This window comes from Saimiri boliviensis, chromosome 9 (genome assembly GCF_048565385.1).
Source record: "Saimiri boliviensis isolate mSaiBol1 chromosome 9, mSaiBol1.pri, whole genome shotgun sequence".
Taxonomy (NCBI): Eukaryota; Metazoa; Chordata; class Mammalia; order Primates; family Cebidae; genus Saimiri; species Saimiri boliviensis.
In genome coordinates, this window is record NC_133457.1 from 108597042 (window position 1) to 108609070 (window position 12029).

Below are 12029 nucleotides of genomic sequence, written 5' to 3' on the forward strand. Positions count from 1 at the left end.
GAACAAATTCTCGTTTTCAAAACAAGCACTTAGCAGAATTGCCCTGTGCCAGGATATACCATATCACACAGTCCTGACTCTGACTTCTCAAGCATTCAAGACATTGCCAAGCCTGACCGCCTCCATGAGACTGTGGCTCATGAGTGCAAAGCCAAGGATTTATTTTTTTATTTGTCAAAAACTTGTCATGAGCCAAGCACTGATAGTAACTATTTATCAGTGTTGATTCATTTAATCCTCTTAACAACTCTATAAAAGCTAGGTACTTGTAATTAATAACCAGTTTACAAAATGGGAAACTGAGGCATGGAATTGTTAAGTAATTGAACCAAATCACTCTGCTAGAAGTGAAAGACCTAGGACTTGAACCTGGAGAGTCTGGCTCCAGAATTCACCCTCCTAAGCACTATGTTATACTGTCTCTCTTTGCCCTGAGGGGACCTCAGCCTTGCCCAGAGCAGAGCAGAGGACAGAGATTTGCGGGCCAAGCTATGGGGCTGGGCAGGCCTGGAACTGAATCCTGACTGCAGTACTTACTAGTTATGGAGACACATTCTTCACTTCTCAGAGCCTTGGCTTCCTTCTCAGTAAAACAGGAATAAAGAACAATAGGATAATCCCAGTGCCGTTGTAAGTATTAAATGAGATAAATGCCTTAGAGCAGAGTCTGGCACAGTCAGATGCTCAAGAAATACTAGTGCTTATAAAACAAAACAAAACAAATCCCTGTCTCCTAGCCACAGCTGCATCCAGTTCTGCCTTGTCCTTTTGGGCACGGGGATGCTACTAAATAGCAGAGGTGGGGAAGAAAAGGTGGTTCTGACCACCCACCCAGACTCTTGAGCCTTTGGTGATGAGGAAACAGCCTTGGCAGAACTGTGACCCTGAGCCCGGGTGCAGCTGCCCTGCCCTCAGCTCACACTCTGCTTTTCTGGGCTGTGGACACAGTGACCCAGACACTCAGAGACCCGGAAAGTGATGACCCAGACATCTCGGGACAACAAAGAGCAGAGGCAAGGAGCAGGTGGGCGCTGGGAGCCAGCCTGGAGCGCTTCTGGGTCAATAGAGAGGATGCCAAGGCCCTGGATTCTGTGTGCTGAAGGGGTGGGAAGGAGTGGAATGTGTGCATGCTTCTGCTCACACACACACACCCATTATTCATCAGAATGTGCAGAGCACCGACTGTGGACCAGCTAGACAGGCACTGAACTCAGTGTCTAGTGGGACAGACAGACACACATGTGACAAATTAAGATAGAAGGTGGAAGGCACTGTAGTGGGGGAGGGACAGGGGACTGTGAGAGCTGCTGATATAGCCAGAGGAACGGTAGGCCCTACCCGTTCCATACCACTTCTGCCCACGCCCAAGACAGACATTGCTAATCAACCTCAGCTCCCCTGCCAAGCCTGGACTTGGCTCCAGAATCCTTCTCAACACAGCACTCCAGAGAACCACTATCAATTACTGAAGTTGGCACATGAGATATACCCTTTGTGCCAGCTCTCAGCTGAGGTCTGGAGAAGGAATTAGAGGGTGAAGAGGGAGCAAGGGTAGAGAAGGGAGTGCCAGGTAGAGGGCACAATGGAGGCAAAGACCTGGAGATGAGGAAAGGGAAGGGTAAAGGTTCAGCATGGTGGAGTCCCCACATGTTTGGGGACTGAGAGAGGCTGGAAAAGGTCAGAAGAATAAGTGCTGGGTGGCAAACTATGGTGTTCAGACCGAAAAGGAGACCTGCAGGTGTCCAGGCAAGAGTGATGTATGGCCTTGACCAGGAGATGGAGATGGGGAGCAGTGGATGGATTCAAGAGACCATTAAGAGTAAAATGGTACAGCATGATTATGGATTGGGAATGGATTATGGATTGGAGAGGGGGAATTGTCTGTGAGAACCCCAGATTTCTGGTTTGGGCAGCTGGGGAGATGGTGGCCCTCTGCACCCAGGCAGTGTAGCACACCCTGCTGGCCCATCCCCCACCCCTTATTATGTCTGTGCTTGCTGACTTCTAATAGCCAGTGTCTGCATGCCTTTGCCCAGGCTTCTCTAGCCCCTGAAGGGCTTCTTTAGCCTCTAGAGCTTATTTTATCACAGGAAGAGCCAGAGAGTTAACAGGGAGCAGCCACTGCTCAGTAACTAGTAAGAGCTGGCATGTAAATACCTCAGCTCCCTTGCCGCCTGAGGGAGAACTCCCAGGTGCATGTTTTACACGGGATCCCAGAATTCCCCAGCAGGACTGGCTCTGGCTGCCTACGGGGAAAGCTGACTGCTTAAAGTAGGCTTTACTGGGTGCATCGCCTCTCTCCCACATGCTCCTCTGCCATTATTTTGTAATCACCTCCCAGGTGATTGCACTTGAACCCATGTCTCAGGTCTGGTTCTGAGAAAACCCAAACTAGAGCACACAGTCAATCGGGAGTATCTCAGGATTAGGGCAGTTGGGGAATATGGTATGTCTGGAAGGTTCTGTTCTCATGGCCTCACCTGAGGTGCTTGAGCTCTAGCTCCTGCCCTTTTCCTGGGTGAGATGGGCCTGGCCTGGGGGCTTGGCTGGTTGACTCTCCATCCTTAACACACAGATCCCCAATTTTTGATCAGGCAGGAACAGGCTTAAGGAAGGAAAGCTCTTCCTCAGTCCCAAGGGAGCAACCACAGCTGGCTCACCATGCTAAGGCCCATGGTGTGGAAAGAGAAAGGGCCTCTGGATCCTTGATGGAATCCTTGAACTACCCAAACCATCCTGGAAGCCTCTACCTCCAAAAATCTTGATCGATGCAACTATAATATGAGAAAAAGAGCTGAGTGTAAACGTTAAGGGCAGATACCCAATGCCTGGATTTGCATCCCAGCTCAGCCACTGACTAGCTGTGTGACCTTGGGCAACTTATTTACCCTCTCTGAGCTTCCATTTCCTCATCTGTAAAATGGGGATATTAACAGTGCCACTGTCAGGCTGTTGTGAAAATTAACTGAGTCAATACAAGTCAAAGCACAGCACAGTGTCTGCACATACTAAGTGTTCTCTGTAAGAGTTAGCTGCGGCCATTGCCAGAGATTCTCCACTTAATGTGCATACAAACCACCTAGTGGTCTCATTAAAATACAGATTCTGATTCAGTGGGTCTGGGGTAGAGGCTGAGATTCTTCATATTTAACAAGCTCCCACGCCGGTGTTGCTGGGCTGTGGACTGTCCTTTGAATAGCAAGGGCTGAAGCCATTGTCCATTGGTATTACATAACCTGGGACTCAAGGCATCTTCACTGACAGAGCACCCAACCCACATGCACCCTTTCCCCATCCCTGACACCTGGCTGGGAACACAGCATTTCCCAAGTTTTCTATACATGTCCATTGCAGCTCTTCCCACACTGTTAGTTGCTTAGCGAGTGCCCAAGAGTGAAAGCTCATGAAGGTCAGGGTGTCTGAGGTGCCCAGCCCAACTTCCTGGCACATTCTAAGTGCTCAATCACATCTGTTGAAATGAAAATCCATGTGGGAGCACTCCTGTGCCCACTTGCAGGAATACATATGCCTAGTGATCCAGCGCAGACAGACAGACCCAGCAGTGCCAGGGGCTGCAGCCTCCCAGGGGCTGCTCAAGTGAGGCTGGCTCCCTGTAAGCCTCAGCTGGGCTGGCAGAAGCCCAAGGGGTGGGGAGAGGGGAGAACAGTCACATCCCTTCCTGTTTCAGAGCCTGGCATTTGGGTCCAACCAGTGCCCAAAATGCCTGGAGAACAAAGAGGCTGACTAGAGCTCAATGTCTCCACCAGTCCCTTCTGTGTCTACCTCACCCAGTAGACAGCGCCCAGCCTGGCTGGGATCCACCAACACTCAGCCCCTCTCAGGAGGCCAAGATTGACCCCACTGCTGGACCCGGCACCCTCCAACCCACCTGATACCTCCTCAGTTGGGCTCAGAACACCCACCTGAGAGCTTTTAGTTATCATAATCATAACAGCCAGCACTTAGACTCAGTGCTTACGCTGCAGTAAGCACTTTACAGACACAATTGTATCTGGGGTGGCTCACTATATCCATTAGAATACAACTGACCATAGCAGCAAAATAGCCAACAAATAGTGGCTCCATCAACAACAAACAATAATAGCTAACAATTACAGTGCCAGTCACTGTGCTAAGTGCTTTCACATGTATTAACATATTGAACCCTCACAACAACTCTAAGTGTCTGCACTGTTACTGTCCCTTTTCTATAGATGAAGAAACTGGGCTCAGAGAGGTGAAGTAACTTCCCTAAAGCCACACAGCTACTAAGAGGCTCAAATGAACCACACACCAGGGCTATGTCATTCTTGAGTCCTGACTTTGAACCTCTCTGTAATGTAATTAGATTCTGTGGTCCCTTAAAGCCTATTACAGCAAACAGTAACAATAGCCATATTCCAAACATCTGTCACCTGCAGACATCACCTCGTTTCTTCCTCACAACACACTCTGATGATGCGCCCCTAGGTCATGTGGCCTTTCTGAGCCTTCCCTTCCTCTTCTATAAACGGAAATGCAGGTTTCACTTCCCTGCTACTGCTCACTGAAGCATGCTGCCCTGCCCATAGTCTAGTCCTCCAGACCCGCCCATGAGGCTGACAGATGTTTACTGGCCTCCTCAAACATTAGAGAGGCCCACTGATGTGCCCAAGTCCACCCAGGGGCATAAGCGGCAGAGCCAGGGCGAGGACCTGAGCTTCCTGGCTCCCTGACACTCACACCTGTCAGTAGCGCCCTACTGCTCCCCAGATGCTGAGAATATCTTCCTCCAAGTTCTGCTGCCTTGCCATGTTTCTCAGGTTAAAGAAAACACTGGCTCCCTTCCTCCTCCTCCTCCTCCTCCTCTCCCTTCCGCTGTCCTCCTCCTGTTCTCGCCCACGGGAAAGTCTCGCTAGGAGGTGGGTGGAACAGCAGCATCTGCTAAGGCAAGGCCATTCACGAGGCTGGAGATGCCCAGTTTAGGTGGGGCTCGGGGTGGGGAAAGGGGAAGGCTTTTAGCTAACAGGAGTCCCCAACTGAGGGCAGGGCCGGAATGAAGGGAAGCAAAAGGTGGAGGTTCAGCCTCAGCCCCACCCCTCAGTGCCTGTGTGTATGTCCTTGCACAAGTCACTTAGCCAGCACTGTTCAACAGAATTTTCTATGATGATGGAAATGTTCTATTTTCTACACCATCCAATATCGTCGCTAGCCACAAGTTGCTAGCAAGCACTTGAAATACAGCTAGTGCAACGTAACAGAAAGTGTCATCTTATTTAATCACCCACATGCATCTAGTGGCTACTTTGCTGGATAGTTGTGGCACTTAACTTTTCTAAGCCTCAGTCTTCCTATGTGCACAAGAATCATGACATCCCAGCCCACCTCCCTGACTTTAGAGGACAGCTTGGACCATGAGGCAATGTAGCACTGTGAAATAACCCCTGGCTGGGAGTCAAGACTCCTGGGTTCCAGACGTGGTAGCATGCTTCGTGATGCAGAGTGAGCTCCTTAACCTCTCTGAGTGCCCTGGTCATCTGTATGATAAGGAAGTCATTTTGGATCAAAGTTTCTTTCATCTGGGGAACCATGCATGGTTTTAGGGGAATCTGGGAATACCCTATCATTATGAGAAAAGCATGTCTGCAGGACTGTGTGTGGGAGAATGTGTGTACATGCACTGGGGGCTGTGTGTATGGGGAAAATTGGCCATTGCTTTCCCGAAATTCTCAAAGGGGTCTGTGAAAATGAGAAACCCCAAGTCTAGGTGAATTCTTTGAGGGTAGGCTTTTTAACAGTGGAGTTCTCAGGCCACACTCCCAAAGACTAATTCAGCAGCTTGGACATGGGGCTCTGAGATCTGCATTGGTAACGTGCTCCCCACAATTCTGACGTGAAGCCCACAGAGGGAAACGCTGGCAAGGAGCGGGCCACACTATTGTCTAGTGAGCTGATGCTCAAGAAACGCCTTTATTAAAAGAAGTACTATATAGTTTTCAAAACAAACAGGAAATAAGAAACTAAAAAGAGGAAATAATGATAATAATAAAGCCCCTCTCTACCCCCTTCTTTCTTTCTTTCTTTTTTTTTTTTTTTTTTTGAGACGGAGTTTCGCTCTTGTTACCCAGGCTGGAGTGCAATGGCGCGGTCTCGGCTCACTGCAACCTCCGCCTCCTGGGCTCAGGCAATTCTCCTGCCTCAGCCTCCTAAGTAGCTGGGATTACAGGCACGCGCCACCACGCCCAGCTAGTTTTTTTTTTTTTATTTTTAGTAGAGACGGGGTTTCACCATGTTGACCAGGATGGTCTCGATCTCTCGACCTCGTGATCCACCCGCCTCGGCCTCCTAAAGTGCTGGGATTACAGGCTTGAGCCACCGCGCCTGGCCCCCCCTTCTTTATTTCTTAAGCAGCACTAATACATAGCCCTTAGTGCCAAACACTGCCTTATGCTGTATATAAATATTACCCTTGCATTATGTGGATTATAAACATCTAATCCTCATAACACCCCTATGACGCTGATGCTGTTAATCCCATTTTACAGATGAGGAAAGTATGGCAGAGAAACCTTGCCCAAGGTCACTCAGTAGGAAAGGGGTGGAGTCAAGATTCAAATCCAAGCAGTCAGGCTCCAGAGCCTGTGTTCTGCTCACTCTCCCTTGGGGCTTTGCTGTTATACTGCCTCTCTTCTGAAGATGAGGATGACCCTGGAGCCCTGAGCTGGTGCCAACCACAACCTGGAGCTGCTCTAGGGCTCCCAGAGGGGTTGCTCGGTCCCTCCCATAGCCCACTGCAAAAGACTGCAAGCACCAGGAGAACCAGTGGCCCCACACTCACTTGCCCTCCGAGCCATAGCTGTTCATGCTGTCCTCGATGGACTCGTGGCTGGCCTGGCGCAGCGTCCGGCTGGGCATCTCCACTGCAAGGCCCGTCTCTGTGCTCCTCTGGATGGCCCCCTTCAGCCTCCGGCTGTCCCCTTCTGGGCAAAGTGGCCAAGAGAGATGGGGAGAGAGACACAGGTGGGAGGGGGACAGAGAGAAGAGTCATCTGGTTAGCGGTGTTTCAGCAGCTGGCGGCTGTCCAGCTTCAACCTGCACCCCCAGACCATCAACCTCCTTGGACCCCTGGCTTCACCAGTACCCACCCTACCAACAAACAGTATTGCATGAGTTTTGTTAAATGAGGGATTCATTTACATGTGCTTTTTCTCCCCTTGATTCATTTCTTCCCTGCAACCTTTTCCAAATCATTTCTCTTCCTCCTCTTCAGCTACTATTTATTGAGCACCCACTATGTTTCCTACTGTGTCAAGTGCTTTGCATGGATTTTGGCCAGGGTTTCTTGACCTCAGCAGACTGGCACTTTGGATGGCATACTGCTGTGCACTAGAGGCTGCTTTGTGCATCATAGAATGCCTCAAATTATTTCTGGCCTTTGCCCACTAGATACTAGTAGCACCACCCACCCCACCCCGCTCCAGTCCAGTTGCCTCAATCAAAAACATCTGCAGACGTTGCCAAATAGTCCCTAGGCAGCAAAAATCACCTTTGATCAAGGACTACTGACTACTCACTCTGAATCCAGATCACATGGGTTCAAATCCTGGTTATCTTTCTCGATGGCTGGGAGACTTTGGGCAAGTTACTCAGCCTCTCTGTACCTCTATTTGCACAACTGCAAAGTGGGAGAACAGCAGTCTCCTATGAGGCTAGATGGCACCCATCAGCAGCCTATTCCTCCTTCTATTCTTGGTCAAACATCACCTTATCCAAGATCTTTCTTGACTACTCGCAGCCGCTCCAGAACAGCAGCCTTCTCCCACCCCCTGCCCCACTCTGCCCTGACTGCTGCTTTGGTTTTCCTCCTAATGCTCACCACCCAAATGCATTAGACAATGTTGGTGTTTTGGACAGCTTCCTCCGCTAAGACTGTAAACTCCATGAGGACAGGGAACTTTGTTCACTCTTGAAGCCTCAGCACCAAGAACAGGGTCTAGACCACTGAAGAGCTCATCTAGTAACCGTAAGATGGACCAATGTCTGCCTTGAGAGCAGCCTTAATCCTCGCAACCAACCATAAAGTGAATGCTGCTGTTTGCTGCCATCCAGTGCCCAAAATGGGAGGCACAGAGAGGTCAGGACTTGTCCACGCTGGTAGAGCTAGCAAGGCAGGGAGCCAGGACACAGCCCCAGGAGGGTGTCTGCTCCCTGCTCCATGGCCTAGTGATTCAAGGGGACTGTGGGCTTCCTAGAGGTGGGGTAGGTCATTGGTGGGATCTTTTACTTGGTCCCACAAAGTCCAGAAGTGGGCTTATACCCAAGGGGATCCTTCAATGCCTGCTGATTGACCCACTGGGGAAAAGCAGCCCCCAACACACCCAGTCATCCTGCTCCTGCCAGAGGACAGGAGAGCTGGGCCTGCATACTGGGAGCAGGGCAAGGCCAGGATACCTTCTGCCGGCCTTCTCAGGGCCTCCCTCCTCCTCCCAACTCCAGAATGGAATCCCCTTCCTCCCTGCCTCCAAGAATCACACACACATGTACACACATACATGCATGTATAGATACATACACTCTGTTTCTCACAATGTGTAGCCTCATCTTTCTGTCTCCCACGTGTCTGTGTTATTCAGACACAGACACCTACACTCAGAAAAACACACAGCAACACACACACACACACACACACACACACACATACACAGAGGAATATGCATGGAAAGACGGAGTGCGTTAATGCAGGTCAGAGCATGTTCCCAGGGATCTCCACCTGCCTGTCGCTCTGTGTGTTTGGGACTAAGTGGGTAGGTATATACACATTCTTTCCGGGTGTTTCTGAACACAAGGGAGAGCATGTGTGCCCTTATATCTGTGTTTCTATTCCATTCCGTCATCTGTTCTTTCCCTAGCTTGTATCTGCAGCCTCCCCCTAACCCTCTATCTCTACTGTTTCTGTATTTCTCTGTGTATATCAGGTATGGTGACACAGAGAAAGACATAGAAACACTCACATGCACATTCAGAAACACAGACTCAGACACAGAGATGTCCCTGTACAGATAACAGATACACACACACACACACACACACACACACACACACACACACAGACACACACACACGCAGCACTGTACATATGTCCCTGTCAGATATGCAGGGACAAACACCCCCTCCACCCCACGCTGGGGATACAGAACTATGACTGGGCACTCTGCAGGCTGGCAGCACACACCTGCCTCGGCTCCCTCCCTCCCTGCTGAGTGAGCCCTGTTTGGGAGCCCCCGCTTCGGTTCTACCTCCACCTACCTGGGTCTGACACATTTCTCCCGGAAGAGGGAGGAGCAGAGCATGACAAACAACTTAGTGCCCCAGAGCTGTGCCTTGCATGTATGTGGCACCCTAGAACCCTCAAAGCAGTTCCCAACCAGGCCTCTAGGATCTGCCTCACAGCAGCCCTGGCTCCCACACAGGTGAGCATGGCTTTGCAGTCAGAAGGCCCAGGTATGAAGAGCTGGGGCAAGTTGGACGGCACCTTCCCCAAGGAGCTGTTGAGAGGGCTAAATGACAGATGTTTACCACAGTGTTGGCACAAAGTAGGTGCCGAACAGAAAAAGCCAAACCACTGCAGAGGGAGAAAGACCTTCCAATGCCCCCTCATCTGCCCTTGCCGACTATCTTGCTGAGACCCTAATAGACACATTTTTTCCCTTGACATGCCACCTTCCCTAAACTGGGGACCATGACTGGACCCAACCACAGCAATGTCCACCATCCAACCTCCACCACCTACCCCTTCTATGGGTTCTCTCTCGCTAACTTGGCCATTGTCTCCAAAGTGACTGTTCCAATGCTTCCAACTACCTCCACCAAGATCCATCCATCCCACATGGCTGAGAAGATGTGTTCCCTTTGCTCTGCTCTTCCTCACTTCCAAATGTCACTGTGGTTGTTAATATTGAGTGCCAACTTGATTAGACTGAAGGATGTGAAATATCATTCCTGGGTGTGTCTGTGAGGGTGTTGCCAAAGGAGATTAACATTTGAGTCAGTGGACTGGGAAAGGTGACCCACCCTCAATCTGGGTGGGCGCAATCTAATCAGCTGCCAGCATGGCCAGAACAAAAGCAGGTGGAACGTGGAAAGACTAGGCTGGCTTAGCCTCCCAGCCTACATCTTCCTCCCGTGCTGAATGCTTCCTGCTTTTGAACATTGGACTCTAAGTTCTTCAGCTTTGGGACTCAGACTGGCTTCCCTGCTCCTCAGCTTGCAGACGGCCTATTGTGGGACCTCACCTGTGATCATGTGAGTCGACACTCCTTTATAAACACTCCTATATATATACATATATATATACACATCTACCCTATTAGTTTTGTCCCTCTAGAGAACTCTGACTAATACAATCACCATCCTGACCTTTCACCCTGCCTGACCCTGTCCTCCTCTCTGAAAGGAAGGGGCATCTTTCTCCTGGCCATGGCTGATCTGTGTCCATCCTTGGCATCCCACCTCCTCCCACACTCACCACTACCTCTTCCCCGATTTGTCCTCTCTGGGCCTTGTGTCTGTTGCGTCTCCATCTTCTGGCCCTTTCTAGTTCTCCCACCTCTTTCACCAACTAAATTCCTCAGAGAACAGCCTCTGGCTACCATGTCACCCACCACACTCTCTCTGATCTCTCACAGTGTGGCTCCAGCCCACTGCTCCATCCGGGCAGCTTACTAAACCATTCTCTAGTGACTGTTCACGACCAGGTCCAAGGGCCTCAACTCAGCTCCGAGGCCCTGAAGCATGGCTGTTCCATTCTCTCAACATCTACTGAACACCCTTTTGGGAGGTAGAAGCCCCTGTGAAGATGTTAAACACACTTTCAAGTGCTGCGTCTGCTGATAAAACACACACTGATGGAAGCCAGGGAGAAATTAACAGGCTCTGCTTGTTGTCCATCAGGACCCAGAAATAGACCCTCACTTCACCCGCTGTAAGGAACAATGTGATCCTCCTGCAAGACCCCCTTTTTACCACTTCTATGAGCCCCCTCCCCACTGTAGCATGCTGTGTGCTGTGGCTTTCCATAGCCTGTACGTGGCACCTTTTTCTGGGGTGGGGTATGAAGACTTTCTTTGAGCTACTGAGCCCATGCTGCCCCCACATAGCAGAGCTAGAAGTGTCTGGAAATGTATGACACTTAACCTGCCTCTGCCCTGCCCTTCATCAAAGGCTAAATGAAACAGCAGAATGAACCCTCATCAAACCTCTGATGCCCTGGGTCAGAACAACGCTGAGGCTTCACACAGGCCCCAGAGCAACCCCACAGCGGGGCTGGAGCTGCCCCCTTCAGGACCCGCCTGGGAGCACACCCTTGCGTGCCTCCTGCCCTGTCTTGTTCTGCTTCCTTGGGTCTGTTCTGGGGGCACTTTCTTCATCTACTACCTGCATGTGAATCTCGTCTCAGCATCTGCTTTAGGGCCACCTGACCTAAGACAGGCCCTTAGCAAGTCAAAGTTCAAAACTCTTCACACAGGTGAGATCCCATATCATAACTGTAGCTGTACCCTTTATACCCAACCAGCACATTGGGAAGGGAATTTCTCTTTTTTATGCTTCTATGTTATTTGAATTTTTATAATTAATGTATTAATTATATAATGCAAATGAAAGTAAATATAGACAAATTAATAAATAAATCATAGCTTCAATCATGCCAACACCTTATTTAAAGCCTTAGAGTGGCCAAGTGCAGTGGCTCATGCCTGTAATCTCAGCACTTTGGGAGACCAAGGCAAGCGGATCACTTGAGCGCAAAAGTTTGAGACCAGCCTGGGCAACACAGCCAAGCCCCACCTCTACAAAAAAAATACAAAAATTAACTGAGCATGGTGATGGGCACCTGTAGTCCCATCTGATAGAGAGGCAGAGGTAGGAGGATCACTTGAGCCAAGAAGGTTGAGGTTGCACTCCAGCCTGAGTGACAGAGTGAAATCCTATCTCAAACAAAACCAAAAACAAAACCCTTAGAATGTTTCTTCACTGCCTGTTGAATTAGGTTC

General features: G+C 50.0%; 1 protein-coding gene across 3 annotated transcripts in view; it reads right to left on the minus strand.

Moving 5' to 3' along the window:
• RIMS4 (regulating synaptic membrane exocytosis 4) overlaps positions 1–12029 on the minus strand; it is a 128796-nt gene that overhangs the window by 12689 nt on the left and 104078 nt on the right. For 2 of the 3 annotated variants that reach the window (XM_039479282.2, XM_039479281.2), the window contains one exon: positions 6818–6956. In XM_039479282.2, coding sequence (XP_039335216.1) covers positions 6818–6894 — 77 coding nt within the window. In that variant the 5' untranslated portion in view covers positions 6895–6956. Of the gene's footprint in view, positions 1–6817; positions 6960–12029 lie in introns of all 3 variants that reach the window. The other variant, XM_003936512.4, reaches the window with a different exon arrangement.